This window comes from Montipora foliosa, chromosome 6 (genome assembly GCF_036669935.1).
Source record: "Montipora foliosa isolate CH-2021 chromosome 6, ASM3666993v2, whole genome shotgun sequence".
In the NCBI taxonomy this organism is placed as follows: Eukaryota; Metazoa; Cnidaria; class Anthozoa; order Scleractinia; family Acroporidae; genus Montipora; species Montipora foliosa.
Window position 1 is genome coordinate 5,135,824 of NC_090874.1, and position 20,000 is coordinate 5,155,823.

The window sequence follows — 20,000 nt, forward strand, 5'->3', positions numbered from 1 at the left end:
AACCGCTGCTCACGAGAGAGACACATTCCTTTCCCTTTGTTTTTGAGAACCAATGGAATGCACGTTATTGTTATCGGCTACGCCAATCTGGCGTCGCGTAGACAACCGAATATCAACGTGATCTATTTCTCCCTGCGTATTACGTACTCGCGTCGCTCAGACTTACGCAGGATATTCCTACCTGTCGTAAGCGTTCGGTTTGATCCTTAAATCAGGGAAAGCAAAGGCGAAACAACAATCACAATGTGGCCAGACTCGCCAGTGAAGCCGTCAAATACCATAGGTAGAGCTTGAAAAATGACAGATTTTTTAAAGCCAGTTGGTAAACTAACAAATACGTCCTTTTCCTTCAGCACTGCAGATATAATCGCTTCTTTTTGATGCTTGTTTAACTCGCTAAACTTGAATTGTTCACGCACTTTTGAAAAAGAAGGAGATAGATCCACCATGTTTGCTTTCAAGTAATGGAGAAGGATTTGGACCAGGTGTCCAGAATATGGAAGCCTGTTTCTTACATGTCAATTTTAGGGAAAGGAATGTCTCTCTCTCTCGTGAGCAGCCGTTAGTGGGGAGGAGCGTTGCGTGACGACCCTAACAACGGCTGCGAAGGACACTACTTGCTGGCGCGTGTTGATTGAAATGTTATCGCGTAGTTCGTAGGTCAAGCAACGACATTCTTTGTGAAGGGGAAAACATGGCTTGAATATACTTTTCCTGTTGAGAATTTAGCCAAATTAGGAACGTTTCAAGTCCGCTTGATAACGAAGGCGGCACTTGCTTATGGATTTTTTTTTTTGGCGAAGCGATCAGCGATTCAGGCATGTTCAGGGGACAACGATGGTAAATGAAATCCGTAAATTTCACGTTACCGCTAGATCTGCAGCGTCTTTCATCTTTTGGACATTGTGCTTTTTTTGTAGCGCAAATTATAGAAGTTTGAACTCGAAAACCTCATGTTTTGCACCTCATGTTTTGCACTTCGACGGAAAGCGCAGTCTACTTCGCAGCCGTTATTGGGGCGTGGCGTCACGCGACTCTCTTGGGGGAGGGGGGGGGGGGGAGCGTTGCGTGACATTCAAAAGGAGACTACGAAAAGCGTGAATGCACGATTCGGTCCTATTCTCCCCGGGCTAAAATCGTCAGCAGCGCTACATCGTCCCCAAATGCATTTTGTGGTCACTTTTCCCCTGGAAAAAACTTCCACAGAAAGCGTAGGTATCATTCCCTTCATTTAATAATATGCAAGGGTTATCACTATAAACTTTTGGCATCATTTACAGTTATAAATATTTTCAAAAATGCCTGATCTATCATCTTAATTGATACTTTACACGTATGAAAATAAGATCAGTCACAGTTGATTCAGAAGAGTTACGCATTAATATGCTGGTGATAGGTTCACTACGGCACAGGCCAAAGCAAAAATAAATAACCTTATTAAAATTCAGGCCAATGATATATCACTTAGACGCTGCATATATAATATACAGATATTAAGAAAGTTCCGTTCAACAACGTTCAAGAAAATTTTATCTAGCAGTCAACTCTTGCTTTAAAATCGAAAACTGACTGTTGTAATATCACGGCTCAAATGAGAAACCCTCGTTAAAAGGCCAAAGTCTACTGATTGTGATAATTGAAGTGAACACAAGAGATTATGACCAAGCATTATACTGCTTATCCTTGGTTATTTGCAAGACCTCACAAGAGTAAAATAACCTTAATTACTGGTCGTTTAAAATGCAAATTCATCACTGAAATAAGTGATCATTGATCTGTAATCAAATGAGGTAAAATTTGTTTAAAATACTGTTGAAGGATTTGCAGCAGTAAGAAATTACTGTATAATGTCAATGTAATGCATTGTATGTACAAGCCATTTAGGTCATTCACATTGTGAAATGTTACAGCCACTTTTAGATTTAACTAAGATTCCAACTTTGGTTGTCAACTAAGGATTCCACTCTGGGGAAGTCTCACTTTTTTTGTGCTGAGGAATACACAACGAATCTCAGCTTGGGAGAAAGGCACCTATTAATGAGGCCTGAACCTTGGGGGAACATTTTTCCGCCGCCTAGAAATTGTGGGTTGTCCAATCTGAAACCAAATAAAAATGAGCATTTGGTGGGATGGGTTATCATTATAGCAATATGATAATATCATTATCCAAAAGGCAGGGGCACCCAACATCAATTTTCGGAAAATATCTGTTCGGAAGACTATTTGAGATCTAGAATTTTCAGAGCATTTGTTGTAAAATTTCTTGCTTGCCTGCCTGTCCTAGGATTTTCCAACGTCTCAAGCATGGTATAATTGCCCATTTTAAACACATTTTTACCCTAAAAAGGTCACCTAGTTTTTCTGAGAACCTTTTTTCTGGCTGAAATTTTCAAAAAGGTAAGTTTTGATCCCTATGATTTTCGGATCACTAGACTTTCAGCCAAGAAATCCGAATAGATGAAAATCTTAGGGCATAAAAATATGCCTATATCTACCGTTTTAATTCTAAAATACGTTTAACAAGGAATGCTTTAAGTGGTTTTGAACTATGTTCTCGTTGAGTGCCCCTGACAATGGAGAGGGGAGGGAGGCCAAAAATTTTCCTTTCCTCTTGAAATGACATAGTATATATAAAAAAAAAAAACAGGTCTTAAGAGTCAATGTATATACTTCAATTTCACATGCTGCAAAGAGCAGTTTAATTTGGTCAACAACAATTGGGTATAGTTGTCAGCATCCAGCAGGTCAGTCAAATTCACACACAATTAACTATTTCTGAAGCTGCTGGGACTTCATGTGTTTTAGAGGGAGAACAACAGATTCCGCTACATGTATGAAAGTCGACACAGTCAGAGTCTTGCTACCAGTAGCACCCCCAACCTTGCCTTAGAGCCATAACGTCAACCACACCAGATGATTTTACCTGGATATCTGGCCTTGAAGATGCAGGTAGATGCAGTAATGGTTGGAGACATGGTTGTTCCACTGGGGGATTGAGAAACAATAATAATCAGAATGTCACAGTTTTGCCTTCATTATTTCATCATGTTGATCCAGTTTCGTACTTCATAGTTGGATTTTGTTCAGTCTCAAATATTTAAGACTCAGATGATTGTCCAAGATATGTAGAAACAACGAATAATCTGTGCCAGGAAAAGTCATCATGAAACCTTTCAAAAATTGTGTTCCTTCAAGAAATTAATTCAACTAAGCCCCAGAACTTAATAAAATATGTCATATTATGGTAAAATGCAAAGTGATATTATCATTGCATACTTGAATTTTTTAAGTACACTGCTCTATCGTGAGTGTTGCATTACGATAGACAGTATTCATAAATGGCGTATGTCTGAAGTGCTTTTTTTTTTTTTTTAAGACTCTTGAGTAGTCTCAAGTCCTGCCATATTCATTCTTATCCACAGGGGCTACAAAGGTAACTGCTCAGCCAGAAATCTGCTACTCAAGGACAATCAATGGTTTATGAAGCTAGCAATATTGTGGTGTTTGTGAACATCACTAAGTGACGCTGATGCTCCCCCCCAAGTTAAGTACTACACTAACCAGCTTGATAGTGAACGACTGGCATCATCGTAGGCTGTTGGTTTTCACAAATCTACAAAACAAAAAGAATTGTCAGGCTTTGTTCAGCAATAATTAATTACCAGGCCCCAGTTGTTCCAAGGGTGGATATAGTGCTGATGCACTGGATAAATCACTATCCAATAATTTGATAACTCAATTGGTTTTGTTAGTGCTTATCCACTGGATTGTGATCTATCCCGTGGATAGTGCTATACACCCTTTGAACAACTGGGGCAAGGTATTCAGGCTTTCTGACAGGGTGAAATTGAGTTTGAAGGATAAGGATTTACAGTGATTCTTGGGCTTGACCTGTGCATACTATGGATTGGCATAATTTTCAGTTACCGGTAATACCAATTTTTTAAAAATTATATAGTTGTGTTCATAAATAGAAAAGTTCTATTCCTCAAAAATACTTACCAACCCATGATTAGCTGTAGGGCATGTGTATACAGGATACTGAAAGAATTATATACAGAGCAGTTAATTGGGCATTTCTTGTTTTGTACCGTTTTAAAGAGAACTTGCAGCAAAGCTACATACCAGACAATCAAATGGTGATGAGTGAAATTTGGGAATAATTTCATGTGCCTAAAGTCTCAGGGAAATTATTTGGTTTTGGACAAAACCCAAGTGAAATTATTCCCAAATTTCACGAGTGTACCATTTGATTGGACTGGCCATTAATAAATATCATGGGTGAAAAATTACGCTCATAAGACATGGGTTTTCAAACCTGGACATCATTTTGGCACTGCAGAAAAAGTTGCCGTGGCAACAACGTAATTTCACATAATGATAATTTCGTGCCAAAATTAAGAAGTTATTTGTTATTCATGTTATTAAACAAGAAACACATCTTCTAACAGACATCAGATTGATACTACGTTGTTGCAAAAGGGCGTCAAATCATACCTGGTAATACTGCGGGACCGACACAGGATAAAAGTACTCTCCACGCATGTTGACTGTATTTACTAAAAACAAATACACAGTCACTGTGATAATTACTACCAGCCACTACCCTGCAGCATGCATGATCTAAAGATCAGCTTGTTAGATTGTAATCTGAAGCCATAATACAATCAGTTTGACCAGTTTCCCAAGTGGGAAGAATTGTGGTGTTTGATTTAATAGAAAACCAAAGTAAAGGATGAGTGTTTGAAAAATAACAAACAATTCCTTCTTGTCAAATGCCATGTAAAATACAAAATGAGGTTTAAGAGCCCTCAGTTGATGCACAGAGAAAATAAAAATAACTTGAAAGTGGCATGCTGGTAACTGGCATGCAAATATACCATAACCACCTGCAGATAAGCCAGTGACCTTTTCCCCAAAAATTGTTGCTTGAAATCAGGGGCGTGGCTTATCTGCGGGAACATTTTGAAAAAAGCTGCTTCCAGTGTCCAGTTAAATTCCATCTTAGTGTCCTATCTAAATGCCTTGTTACCAAGGCTGTGCTCTAAAGAAAATTTCAGGGAGACCTTCGGGCTCCCAAGCATTTCAGCTGGGGTGCCCAGCCCTCCAAGTTGGTCGCCCGAATTAATTAATTATTTATTTAATTAATTATCTGAGATCAGCAACGCAGGAAGATCTTCATCCATCTCTCTCAACAAAACATTGCTGCTACTGATCGTCAAACTCGCTAGCGCAAGAAAAACCCGCAACCCGTCAAATTTTTCATGCCATACTTGAGAAAGACGAGAAAAGTGGCAATGCCACCAATGTTTTCAGGTTTAAAAGTGAAAAAGTAAAGATTGCGGCAGTTTTATGTAAAAACGTTTGGGTCTAATACAGGTAAACGTTTTTACTGGTTAGTTGGGTTAAAAATGAAGTTTCAAAACGTGAATCAATGCCGCTTGATTCACATGGAGCTTTTGTGAAAACTGCTGTGAAACAATTAAACTACCGCGACCCAAAAGGTATCAATTTTTTTTTGAGCGAGTCATCTTGATTTGGACAAAAGTCATTGCTACAGGACATAACTTAAGTATTTTTTTCTTATAAATTATTATCAGTAAAATGTTTTAACAGTGGAATGAGCTTTTTGTGGATGCAGTCGAAGCGCCAGTCACAGCGAACATTATTTGTTTACTACGAAAATCACCGAACTGTGAAATGGGTTCAAATTTTTATATCGTCGCCACACCCACTTTTTGTTGCTGCCCCGCCCATTTTAATCGAAGAATTTAGTTGGTACTTAAAGTAACAAACTGAGCCTTACCGGGGTGGCAGACCGTATTTTTGTCAACCACAAAATTTCTTTATTCCCCTGGGTCCCGACATGACTGCATCGTCTCAGTCAGGTCCAATCACAGTCACACCTCCTTCGTGTTGACAAACTTCAAAAACACGTTGGCGGAGCGAAAGCGTTGAAAGATGCGAGAATGAAAGCCGTAGCAAACAAACTTTTGCGCATTCATGCCGCTTTTATTAGTTAATAGCACTTGTACGTAGTAGGCTGTTCGCAATTGTAACTGTCTTTATCAAGCCGTCAAGGAATAATATTAATTATGCAAATAAATTTTTTATTTCCCTTTGGTTTCCCGACACGACTGTTTCTCTCAGATGCTAATAATTAAATGTCACTGGCTTCAGTAAGTCCAGCCACAAAATATTCGAAGCCCAGTATCCTACGAGAACAAAATTTTATTTTTATGTTAATTCCTTGAAAGCCTGAGTCAATGCATGCCCCAGGGGAATAAAAAAATTTGCAGTTGACAACTGTGGGAACAAAATTTTAGTTGCATAATTAATATTAATTCCTTGACGGCTTGATAAAGACAGTTACGATTGCGAACAACCTACTACGTACAAGTGCTATTAACTAATAGAAGCGGCATGAATGCGCAAAAGCTTGTTTAATACGGCTTTCATACTCGCATCTTTTAACGCTTTCGCCCCGCGAATGTGATTTTGAAGTTTGTCAACACGAAGGAGGTGTGACTGTGATTTGACGTGACTGAGATAATGCAGCCATGTCGGGACACAGGGGAATAAAGAAATTTTGCGGTTGACAAAACTACGGTCTGCCATCCCGGTAAGGCTCAGTTTGTTACTTTAACTACCAACTGAATTCTTCGACGAAAATGGGCGGGGCAGCAACAAAAAGTGGGTGTGGCGATGATATAAAAATTTGAGGACATTCCACAGTTCGGTGATTTTCGTAGTAGGGGCACGCAATGGTTTGTCACGAACTAAAGACAACGTGGGATTGCTCTGTTTCTAAAACAACAACAAATGACATGATATCTTTCCTTTTTTCTTATTTCGTTATTCCATACATATACTGGGGAAAACAACCATAACCTAAATGTATTTTAGCCAAGAAGGCGCAGCCGCACAAAATTGTAAAAATATTAAATTTGCATAAACTGTCGCATAAACTGCGATTCCCGGGTTCATACAAAAGTAAATTACACCGCATCGCCGGCCGCGCTTTACCGCTGTCAGAGCGGAAGTAACAACTCTTTTTAAACTATAACCAAGAAATGCCAAACTCCACGTTCCAAATTTAATGCTATTTTTTTAGAGAGAATCAAAATTTCGTGCGGCCGCCAGCCGTCACGAGCAAAGTCACAGATTATGTTACATGTGAAATCACGTGGAACGGCCTTTGAACCGACTGTTTCGTACGAAGAAAAAACATTTTCTGAGAGGTTTCGTAAACTGTAACCACCAACATATTAAAATTTTTAGTTGCCTTATCTGCTAGAAATACAATAAGCCAGAGTGCCCGGCCGGGCGACAGGGTAGTTTTTCTCACTCGCCCGAAACCAAATGTTAGTCGCCTCAGGCGACCGTGCACCATTAGAGCACAGCCTTGCTTGTTACTAATCTACAAACATTCCACTCACTTTCTTGTTGTAATGCAAAAATCTATGGAAAAACTGTGTTGAATGAGTCAACTGTGTTGAACTGTGTCAACAAACAGCAGAAAAAGATCAATCACATGTCAAGGTTGGTAGAAATGATAGATTGTTGTGGTGAAATGGTAGATTGTTGTGGGCAAGACTAAAGTATTTTCATGTTAATAGTGTGTTTATGTTGGATGAACATTGGATGAAGAAGACTTCTAAAAACTTGACTTTTGCTTTCTTTAGATTTCTTTCAAAGAACTTTTTTCCCAAAATTTGAGCTGCTAAATTCAGAGTGTGGCTTATCTGCGGGTGTTAAATGGTAATAACTTGAAACTGGCATGCTGATTTGAACATGCACTTCTTTGAATTTGTAGTTATATGTTCACAGGTCAAAGGACAGCAACAAATACAGGCCCGAGAAAATAATGCAATTTTCTATGAATAAAAGGCAGCAGTGTACAAATTGTAGCAACAAAAATTATCCCCATGAATTAGTGGAAGCAATATGCCAGGCTTCCTTTGGGGGGTTTGCAATGGTGCTGTCTTTCCATTGTGGCTCTTCGTTAGCAAAGAACTGAAAGATGTCACTGTTCAGAGCACGATAAAAAGGCTGTCCAATAGCCAGGGGACAGTGGGATGATGTTTCAGGCTAGCGTGCTTTCTTATTGTGGGTCGCCTGACGGGTAAGCATTAATTGAACATGAGGATGGCATTGTCGGTTGCTTTCTTTCATTTTAGCAGACCGTCGAGAAGAAAAACTGAAAGAATAACCTCTTCTTTTTAGGGTTCGGAAATCATCCTTTTATTTAAATCATATTTAATTTACTTTTTAGCTGGTTGTAGCCAATAATTGTTATGCCAACATTTTTGACTGAGCAATTTGCCTTAAACTTCCAGTTTTTGCTTGGCCTCATCTTTATTAAGAAGATTATACTTGAATAATACAGTGCACTTCCAAGGAGAGAAAGCACCAAAACTCTAGCGAGCATTCAAAAGTCCACAATTTGAGCTTTAATCAGTGGCTTTAACCAGCAGCTTCTCACATCAAATCAACTGCAATGTTTCTATCTTGTGAACTGTTCCATAGCATTGAATACCTTTGACTGACTTTTTCTCAATATTTGGACAATATCCTGCTTGTCTTTATCAAGAAATCTTTCAATAACAACATTCCATGTGCAGTGCCCTCATTCAGAATACTCCAACAAATATATATTATTTATGCTCGTTATTTTGCATTGATGATCTTCAAAAGTTGAACAATGTTTTGGGCATGTACAGCACGCCACGCACATTGGCATTAAATTGACCCTGCCGTTGTACCACATTTGTTTCAAAAACAGAAGGTACTATTTAACTAAAATTTTGGTTTTATCAACGAAGTTGATAATGTAAATTGGCCACCGTACAGAGATTCTAAAAGCTGTTCAACTAAGATATCTGGTTGGACTATTAACTAAGATATCTGGTTGGAGTGTACGCCATAATTTCTTGTCAAAGAAAGAAAAAGTTTTCAATAAAACAACTTGCAGTTACATACCTACAACTAGTTCTGGGGGTTCAACAGCTGTTGCCTGTCGAAAAGAATATTGTCACTGTAGGTCACTACTTGACACCAGACATACACAACAACTTAATACTTAAAATGGGGGTAACAAGGTGCACAATTTTTTGATCAAATTTACCAAAGAGAGGTCTCAAACATAATTTTACCGTTAGTGTAGCCAAAGGATATGAGCGACGTATTAGTACAAGACAGGATGTACACGTAAGTTTCAAAACATTTATAACTAAGAGGCACAGAATCATTCACTGTGTTTTGTGACTCCTGCTCAAAGCGAGGCTGGTCATAGAGCAATTCATCCTGGTTTAAAACACTGTGCATTACAGTAAAAGGTCAGCAAAGCCAAGGCATCAAGATTTATTTTAAATTCTGATTTTCTTGCTTGCTTCCCCTGTGCCACAGCAATGAAAGGCTTCACAAAACATCTTCCTATGACATTGCTGTAAATCACACACAACGTTAATTTAGTCTGTTGAACACCCCAAACTATGCATACCTGTTTTTTAACCGCTGGCCCCAGGTTAAGTTTCTTGTTTTTTAAAAATAAGGTTCCCTAGAGAGAAAAAGGGTTGAGTGAGAAAAACCAATCAAAATCCTGCTAGCTGACTTACATATTTTATCGATGGATACACAATTTAAGAAACCATTTTCTTAAATTGTGTATCCATCGATAAACAATAAAAAAATTAACTTAATCCATAATAAAATATCTGCTTTAACATAGATCAAGTATTAGTTTTATCTGCCTTTAATTGATGACAAAAAGTCATGAAACTCTTTGAGAGAAAAAATAGGTACCGTATTTACCCGTGTACAAGTCGATCCCATGTATAAGTCGACCCCCCATTTTTGGTGGCAAAAAAAGCAATTTCTTAATTTCTTTGTTGAAATCATTATGTTACTGGGACACTATCTTGTATTCTTCGATTTCTGGAAGTGTGGATACACAAAAAACTCAGGGCCTCGAGCGCTTAATAGTTTTGTGGTTCAGCAGTTGTTTTATATGAGAGCATTTTGTCCTTGAGTTTCGAAAAAGTTCTCAGAAAATCGAACATGTAAACCTCAAACTAACCTGTTTCATTGTTCAATGATAAAGAGCTTTAGAGGATAAGTACAACATCACAGAAGCAGGAGTTATCTTTGAAAATAACTTGGCGAACAATGCGAAAATGTGCAAGGTTTAATTGGTCCTTCACTTATAATTTCTCACATGACAAAACAAAACTCGTAAACCCAACAATACGAAGTTTGCAAAAACATTTAAATCAGCCAGGTTTGTATAAAGAATAAAAAACAATCATTACCAACCAGCATTTTCACGCAACATGAGTGACGATGCTTGCACGCAAACACAAGGTATTGCGCCAGGTTACTAAGCCGTTGAACAAAACAGAAATGACTTTTAGAGCTTTCCGCCTTTGGAAAACGAAAATTTCCAGTGTCTATTTCATATTTGTGCTTGTGAGTATCTTCAACATTTAGATTTGGACAAATCCTTTTTCATTTCAACTGGAATTGCTTAAATTCATTTTGAAGTCTTTTGTCGGCTTTTGTCCACTGTGTTTGTTGTGCCCAAGACAACATTATTACGTTAATTTTGAATAAATTACTTAGCTGGAACTTGGCTCAAAATCTTTGTCCCGTGTTTAAGTCGAGGGTGATTTTTGGAGCTTCTCTTGAGGCCATAAAAGGTTGGACTTATACACGGGTAAATGTGGTATGCATTGCGTACGTGTGGTAGTGCAGTAACTTGATACAGTGCTTTATTCCATAACTGTCAACTGAACTGTCTTTTCTTTTCCAGAACGTAATATGTAAAATACTTAACCCAGATTATTAGATTGAAGGAAATAAATGGAAATAGAGAAACATTGGCTTCGAGGTTGAAATGAAGTTCAACTTCTTTTTCACAGCAAGTTTAAGCATGTAATCTGAGCATCTGACAGTTTCCACAACAAAAGTTCATAGATGTTACTGCCCCCTGTCTGGCAGGGTTAGTATCTGGATGGGTGACCTCAAAGTATACCACTTGCTGCCCGAGACATAGGTCCAAAAATTATATTTTAACGCTCAAAAAATAATGCAAATTAATCATGGTACAGATTTTGTTAGCATGCTTTATGCAAAACAACTATTGATGAAAAAGTAAAAAGAATATTGCTACACAATTTTAAGGAAGAGCATAAGGAAGTTTTTAGGAAGTGTCAATCGAGCATTAAAAAAATGCCATCAGCAACAAAATTGCAACATGAAAACATTAACATAAATTTCGGGCTGCAAATATAAAAAGTTACCATCAACAAAAAACATTTTGGGATATTTTTTGCTTTGTTTAATTTTTCTATTGTTGTTTTGGCTGCACAAGTATATCGCAAAATTGCTGATGACGGCAAGACAGATTGTTGTTGTTAGTTTCTCTATCAAGTGCTATTAAAGTCTACAAGAAATGTGCGAATTCAACACAGAGATCACAATAGTATAACTCTTGAGGTTGACCATGGTTTCTGCAAAGTCAAAAATTCACTTTTAGACAAGGTTAATTCCATCGTTTTTGAAATAGAAACTGCTTTATCATTCATCAGCAGCAAAACATTTTGCCAATTCTGGGGCTCATTTGTTGAAATGCAAAGCACACTTCCAACTGACCATAGTACACTTATACTAGGTGCACTACCACAAAAACTCTTTTTAAGCGAATTTGTTGAAAGAAATTAGAGTTAATCAAACTTGAAGGCTTCCAAACCCCGTTGAAGTCCTGAAATTTTCAAGCTTCTTTACGCAATTTCAAAAATTGCGTTCATAACTGCAAGGATCATAGCTTCAATGATTTCATATCCGCAGTTCATAATTATATGATCCATTTCATATATCATTTCATCGTTGATTCATTCCTCACAGAAACCCACAAATGACCAGCTGCCAACGTCAGTGGCTTCATAGCTCAGTTGATTAGAGCGTCCCACCGGTATCGCGAGGTCACGGGTTCATACCCTGTTGAACAGAAGTCCTGAAATTTTCAGGCTTCTTTACGCAATTGCAAAAATTGCGAGGATCATAGCGTCACTTAAAAACCCAAGTGTTGGCATGTTTGAAAGGTGGCACTACACACAAAATTCAAATGTTACCATTCCAGTGACTTGGTGAACAGCCTCTTCATTTTGGAACGTTACAAAACCATACCTGCCAAAAACATTGAGTGAAATTCATGAGCACCCCTGAAACCATACAAAATTAGTCCACTGTAAATCTTACAGAAATTCATGCAAATTAAAGTGCTACTATGACCAAAAAATAATTCCTCAGTTTCTTTGGATTTCAAAACTACATGTATGTTAACTAAACACTAAGTGACCCAAGTTTTGAGTTCTGATTTTAAAAAGACACTCGTTTATTTTAACTGGAATTTTTTTATTTATTGGTCCACCATTACTAACTTTAAAATCTTGAGAGAGTTGGGTCGAGGAGAAAATGATGTCAAAAACTCATTGGTTTAAGAATGCATTAATGCGTGTGTATGCAGCTGCATTAATATGCAGCACGGGAATTTTGGGCTTTCAAATTTTCAACCATGTGTTTTGCATATATAGTAAGTTGCGTTTACACGCTGAAATTTTTAGCGAGTGAGTAAATGACATCACTTTTCCGTAGATCCAACCCTCTGATCAGGTCCAATCGGTCAGGTTTGAACTTGAGTAACGGTTGACCGTGAAATCAAAACCTCAAACTCAAAATAAACAGCCTTTGGATAAAAATCAAAGCTCAATTTTGCCAATCAGGTGTTAGTGAACATGCTTTCAAAATCTGACGAGAAAAAGAAAATGATTATTTGATCATAGTAGCACTTTAATTAGTTATATTTTATAATCCGCAGCAAAACACTTTTTCAACAAATTATGAGATGAAAGTCCAGTTCAAACTGAATTCTTTCCCTTCAAATGACAAAAAAAATCTGTGTGGGTTTTCGTGCTCACACACACCATAACTAATACAGTACATTTCACTGAGCTCTGAGTATCTCAGACAAACTTGGGTATTGATCCTTATCGCGAGTCTTTTTAAGTTTGTCTTAATTATATAAAGATTGACCCAAGACAGGTTTTTAATTAAAGGTTCTGACTAATTCCCAGGTGCAGTCCACCCCTCCCCTGTCAATTTCTAAACATCCTCAGAAATTTGTCAGCAGGGAAAACACAAAGAACAACAATTCTTGGATTTCACATGACGTCACAGCCGCCATGTTAGTGTTCCCCAAACAATGAAATGAAGGCCATGTTGGTGTCCCGATCCAATCCTCCGGGAATTGAAAGCTATTATTATGCTAACGTCTTTTTTTGTTTTCGTTGAAAAACATGGCTGTTGATCACGTGACTGAAACCCAAGAATATTCTTCCCAAGGAGGTTTGGTTTTTTAAAACCACTTACCCTTTTGGAATATGGTTTTCATCTTTTATAACTTTAGCCTCAACAACAGGACTGATTAATGAAAAAAACTCTGCCAACTCCTTGGCTGTAGTCTGCACAAATAAGTAAATATTGTTGTCAGTGTTAAAAGAAAAGAAGGCCTATTTTTCACTGGAATGAAAGAGGATGGTAGGGGGATTTAGGGGAATAAACTTGAATAAGGAACAGGGGAACAAAGACAAAGTACATTTACCATAGGGAACATAAACCATTTTAGGGATCAAAAAACAAATTATGTGGGATGCCACAGGCAAACCACATCTAAAAATCCAGTTGACCTTTTATTGTTTTTCTTCTTCATAGTCACAAACGTGCATACCCTGTGGAAATAGAATTAAGCCCCAGAAACCGGGAATCAGGGGAACAATCATAACTTTGTTAAGTTGTTAAGTTCTGTGATATTCCGTGAGTCAAACCCAAGCCCTCTGAAGTACTGAGCTTGCGAAAGGAGTTCATTACACCACTCGCCAACAAAAGTCCCGTGCATGAAATGAGGCAAAGGCAAAGATCCAGGTCACATCTGAAGGAATCTCATTGGGTACTTGCTGCACATTGATCTTACAGAGCTTTAGCATGAGAAGTTTTTAAGCCAAGAAGGGAAGCCGGAAGTAAACATTCCACATGTCACGACAGTCTTCTCTCCAAGATTTTTTTTAACTAAGCATCTCTAACAGAGAAAAAAAAATGACTTCACACTATAAACGATGGAATCAAAATAAGTTTAAAAGGAAAACAGCTCACTTCCGGCTGCCAAATCTTCCTTCTGTACAATTTCATTCATGAATTTGGTTGTTTCACCAATCAGCCACAAAGTCCAGCACATGAAATGAGGTGATAAATTTTAAATTGAAACAACAAAGACAAAAGATCTACGTCCCATTTGAAACAAATCTCATCAGCTACACTTTGACAAATTTCTTTGAGAATGGGAAGTGTTGGTAAGGAGTCTTTTGACATTTTGCCTAGATCTTGTTCCATTCTTGTGTGTTACACTGTGAACAATTGCTGGAAAGAATATGCCAATGGACGTGAAAGAAATTGGCCAAAAACAGCGCACTTGTGGTTGCCAAATCTTTCTTTGATACAATTTCATTTTTGAATGTGGTTATTTCTAATATCTTCTCCTCTTTTTAGCATTGTAGGGCAGATTACCACATTTACTTTTCTTAATCTACTTTGTTGTCAAAAAAGGCATCCCTTGAAATGGGCTAAGCCCGCAAAATGTAGCGGAAACCGCGGAAAAACGGCTTCAGACATTTTGCAAGACTAAGCACAAACTCAAGCGCGTATTAATTTCGAACGAGAGGGAAACCACTTGAAGTCCTTACAAGCAAAAGGATTATCCTTCACGAGATTACCCGAAGCAGTCATCACCTAAGATTGAGGGCATTTCCAGTGTTAAATATTATTTCCGCATCCACCCTCTGTTATCATTAAACCCTTTGTTTCTCGATGATAGAGGGCACTATTGAGGACCATAATTGTCTGATCTTTCAGTGCTGGCCGAATCGATCTTCAAAATCGATCCTCACATTCCAGCAAGGTGGCGAGTTCCTGCGGTATATTTTTTTCCGTCAGATCAGTATGCTTTACTTTACAGCCTATCTCGTCACCTTACAAAATACTTCTACGTGGACCAAGCGAACGCGATGTGCCTAAATCGCACCACTTTAAATTCATTAATGATGTATATCATGCCTTGCATATTAAGAAACAAAGCATTGCCTTTGAAATTAAAGCGCAATAGTTTTTTTTAACGGCTCAAGAAAATGCGCAGTAGACTCTCGATTCACAAGATATCCTCGTTTAGCTCACAAAACTAATATTTACTCATTAAAAACAACAATCTCAAATTGTTGCAAACTTTAGAAACGGCATGAGGTGTTTAGAACAAAAACTTACATTCAGGGGAAGTCCTCCAACGAACAATCGGTTCTTGAATCTTCGGCCGAATAAATACGTGGACTGGTTATCCTAAAATGTGGAATAAGGGAAAGATTAGTCCTTTCACTTAAAAAAAATGCATTTTTCTCTCGCAAACTATTCCCTCTAATGGAGGAGTCACTGCGTTGCACTTTTGCCCTCAATGTTACAATTACAATTCGGAAAACCAATCAAGTGCGATATGAATGAAGCATGCAACGATGCTGAACACGGCACAAACGAAATCAAAGAAAGATACCTCAGGTTCAACTTACCATTGTGATGAGCTAGCCAGGGTACCGTACACGTTAAAAATTACCTCTTATACTCAATGTAGGTGCGCGTGGTAACTGCACCTCGACCGCACATGCCGAGGTATTTATACGCTCGGTTGACACCAATTAGGGAGTCATCCGGATCAATTTCAAGCAGTTTTCCCAAAGGAATAAACAATGCATGCCGTTGATGAACGATACATTTGCCAATCGAGCCCCATATATATATATTTCCTTGACTTAAAACATAGATTTGCGAGGAATTTTAGCAAAATCTTGCACTTTCTATTGCGGAAGTTGTGTTTTGGAATACTTCAAGTGGGTGGCATTGGTAACGCGATTTGATAAATCGGTGTTGATGGAAATTGGAAGCTCAAGTATTATCGCTAAATCACAGCTTACAGTGATAATAAAATGCCGTAATTTACACTTGACAAATATTATCAAGGGAGGTATTTAAAGGCAGGTCCGTGTTTAAGGAAAATCAAAACAGTCTCTTGATGTTATTATCCCAAAACATTTAACAAAATCATCAGTAGCAAGCTATGGGCTGTATAAATTTATACACATGTTGTTTTAAAATTACAAAGAAACAATCTTTGTTTCCTTCACATACTAAATGGCCTAGTTAATTGGGCAGTTGTTTCGCCTTATCTCCGTACTCGTTTTTGAAATTCCACGTAATGTATACAAGATTCTCCTTATCCTATATTGCTATCCATCAAACCGAAACTCTACCGAGGTTGAGCGTTGATTTTCCCACGGCTGAATAAAGTGGCAGCTGGCGTTAACGTGTTTATTTAAACTTGACTATTTGTAGGGGTGGAGTCATCAAGTTAGCGCATAAAAGCCGAATCAAGTGTACCCAGCAAATATGTCAAGTTAAAAATCGTGATTTTAAAAAGAGAAAGGCTCTCGAATTTGAAAAGGCAAAGACATTCTTTCAGTTTTGAAAATTTTAGAAGCACGTGCACTCCCAATGCACGTTTGCACGAAGAAATAGTCACGGACTTTGGTATGCGCTAATTGCATGTAAAAGTTCCGAAACGACTTTTCACACGTTCGCATTGTTGCATTATTGCGGAGATTTTTCTGCATAAAATAAGCTGCCTGCAGGCGGTAAAGTGTTCGTGTGCTTAATGCAAACGTCATTGATTTTGAAGTGAAATACAATGTTTACAGTTTTCTTTGACTTACGATGAAAACCTATCAATTTTTTTTTTGCCACAGAAAGAAGAAATTAAAAATCAAATATTAAAAAATCAGATATTATTGTCAAATATTGCAATATTTCATTCACTTCTCAGGCACCCCAGGACGCCCACAGTTGATGAGTAAAATTTTGATCTACGGGAAACCTCGATTTAGTCAATTATTACATGATTTTGCCCTCAATTTCTGCGCTGCCTTTTCATAACGGAAGCCAAAAGTGTGGCGGCTTGTTTGACGGCAAAGAACCGGGCATGACGTATTCAACAGCTCCTCAAAAAGAACAGTTTCAACACCTTTATCGCCAATTTTATTAAAAACCGTGCCGAAAAAGGTCATTTCCGATTTATGCGAGCAAATTTTGAGATTAGTCCACTCTTTTGTTGATTCACTCTATCCTTCCCCAAAAACATCCCAGGAACATTTCAGTGGCCATAGAGGTGGCCATTTGAAGATTTTTCGGCATGCAGTATTCTGCGTTCTGACCTCGCAAGATGATCCAATAATCTCCACGTAAGTAACATTTGCCAGATCATGTCAACTTCTCCAGGCAAATGGAGCAATCCAGCTGTGTTTTTTTTATGTTGTGATAAATCTTAGATTAATTTTGATTGACTAAAACTTCTTTCAATTATCGAGGGAATGCAAGATGTTTTCCTTTTCACGATGGCTTCGTGGTCCGTTTTTTTTTTGGACGCCGAAAACCCGAAAACAGAGCGTTTACCACAGTTTCTCAAGCTGATGAAACAGGGGCACCCAACGATCATCTTCAGTGAAATATGTGTTCGGGAGAGTCAAACTGTTCTAAGAATTTCGGTTCTACGTTGCTAAGCAGCTATATATTTCTTTACTAAAACATCGCCTAAAAGATTCGCAACCAAGGAAAAGTAGTTCCTTACGTGGAAGGGATATTTTTGCAATTTTTGGCTCTTAAAAACGTCACCTAGCAGTTTCGGATGAGAAAATGGCGGGTTGGAAGTTCTTAGAAGATAACCTTTAGGCCCCAATTGTTCAAACGATGCGTTATTCACCGGATAAATCCAGGGGATAATAAATCACTGACTATCCATTGGATACCTCAATTGGTTTTGCTAGTCTTTATCCGCTGGATAATGATTTATCTGGTGGATAGCGTTATCCATCGTTTGAACAACAGGAGCGCATATTCTGAAATGATATCCTTCCCTAAAAATTTCTGACACTTCAGTTCTCAACTAAGATATCCGACCAGATCAAATTCTTCTCGGTGTTGGTTGGGTGCCCTTGATGATGTATACACGTTTTCCACTTTCAAAATTGTTTGATGAACAATAGTCAAGTTTACAACATTTACAAATGTTGAACGCGGCGTGTCTGATTAGCTTTAGTTATTGCTTCCGAAGGCGCGCTGACTGTGCGATAACTTCTTTGTGAAGCATGAAGCAATTTGCATTTTATTTTGCCATAAATCAAATTGACACACTCTTCGTCGACAAAAAATTAATTTGGCTCTTGGCGGACGATTGCGATGACATGTATCCGTTTTCTGTTGTCACAATCAAGCCCAAGCGGCTGAAGCGAGCAAAAATAATCCTTAGACGTTGCGGCACTTTAAGCCTAACACGGTTTTTTCCTTCCTCGCCTCTTTGTAGCGAAAGCCAAAGGTCGGAGGCGCTGTCGTACATCTTTACCAAGTGCCAGGATATTGTTGCCCACTCCCTTATTACACTTGCGACAAATAGTTTGTAACCCCAGCAAGTTTGTACGTCGAGTCACATTTATAAACTTTAGTGAAAGCCCGACTGCTGCAAGAGAAGCCTGTTGTATCTATTGTTGATATTTAAGAAAACATCATAGAACTAGAAGATTGGCATTTTCCTGAGTTCCATAGGACAAGCAGCCTATTAAAAGCATTCAGCTTTTAAGACATTTTCTTTCTGACATTTCTTTCCACGTGACGTGCGAAAATCTTGGGAAAAAAAAAGAGTTAATAAAAGGAGGATTCAAGGTGATGGTATAATACCGTAATAAAAAATCTCGGAGGCGTGAGGCAGAGGTTGCGACGTCAGTACCTTTTTCAAGTCAGTTAGACGGCGGCCGGGAGCCCATGAATAGTAACGTACAACTGCATTGTATTCGTGGAACGCGTTTTAACAGACCGAGATATATTTTAGATTAACTTTCCCGTGTAACCAGACCTTTCCAGCTAATCACAAGTCGTTCATGATAAGTAATTACAAATGAGGATTGAGAGCGGTCAGGCCAAATTCATAATTATTTAAGTGCGAACTCGTCTAAAAATAGCTTGATCTGTTGAAATGCCATTGCATAGACGTAGCCTTGGAGTGTAGGTTCCTGCGGCAGCTGAATGAAATTGTCTTTTATGCAGCGAGAGCCGTGGAGAAACACTGATGGCTGAACAAAGTATAAACTGATGACCTGTGTTGATTAGGGATCGGCGAAACGTATATCTCCGATTGTACACTTGATAATTCAACTGATTATACTTGAGGAATTACACAGGTATATAACACAACATTAGCAAAAATTAAGGGGAAAAACCCCGGCGTAGGTAATCGAACGAAACCGAACCAAAAACCAATCGAACCCAATCGTTCGATTGGAGTTCGATTGGTTCGGCAATCGAACATAATCGAACTGGAACTTTTTTGTGAGTTCGATTAAGTTCCATTACCGAACCCAATCGAACTCAATCGACGCGATTGGTTCGATTTTGTTCGGTAGAAAAACAAAATGGTATACAACATTGACAAGCATTAACTCTTAGTAGTCAGGGCTGGATACAGACTAGTGCAACTAGTTTCCAGAAACTAGTCAAAATATCTAACAATAAAAAAATACTAAGAAAAATAAATCATGCTAGAAGATGTAAATTCGTCGCAGGTGTTTCATTGTAATACAGAACAGAATTTGTTAATTCCAGACTTCAACTGCACTGCATTTTCTGCCAGCCTCCAGCGGACCAGCACCTTGCGTTCCATTGTGACCGCCTGACCTGACCTTTGCCCCTACCCCCTCCGTAGACCTTTGCTCAAAATGTGCACTAGTGCAAAATTTCAATTGTTTCTTGTGAACTAGTCAAAAGTCTCTTTCATTGGCTGAGCACGATTGTGCACCAGTCAAGTT

General features: G+C 38.3%; 1 protein-coding gene, 1 long non-coding RNA gene and 1 pseudogene across 2 annotated transcripts; 2 read left to right on the top strand and 1 right to left on the bottom strand.

Moving 5' to 3' along the window:
* Window positions 1–1,073: 1,073 nt before the first annotated feature.
* On the top strand, window positions 1,074–4,069 carry LOC138008568 (uncharacterized). The gene is made up of 2 exons (XR_011124259.1): window positions 1,074–1,211; window positions 3,423–4,069. It is a non-coding gene; the product is annotated as an uncharacterized lncRNA (long non-coding RNA).
* On the bottom strand, window positions 1,231–15,841 carry LOC138008567 (protein boule-like). Its single transcript, XM_068855888.1, has 11 exons — window positions 15,666–15,841; window positions 15,370–15,441; window positions 13,429–13,520; window positions 12,132–12,186; window positions 9,503–9,559; window positions 8,983–9,016; window positions 4,498–4,559; window positions 4,003–4,041; window positions 3,562–3,613; window positions 2,924–2,985; window positions 1,231–2,097 (listed from the first exon to the last, which is right to left on the bottom strand). The coding sequence occupies exons 1-11, from the start codon at window positions 15,666–15,668 to the stop codon at window positions 2,035–2,037; spliced, it is 591 nt and encodes a 196-aa protein (XP_068711989.1). The 5' UTR covers window positions 15,669–15,841; the 3' UTR covers window positions 1,231–2,034.
* A 3,814-nt stretch (window positions 15,842–19,655) lies between these two features.
* The window catches only part of LOC138008569 (52 kDa repressor of the inhibitor of the protein kinase-like), a 3,149-nt pseudogene continuing 2,804 nt past the window's right edge, over window positions 19,656–20,000 (top strand).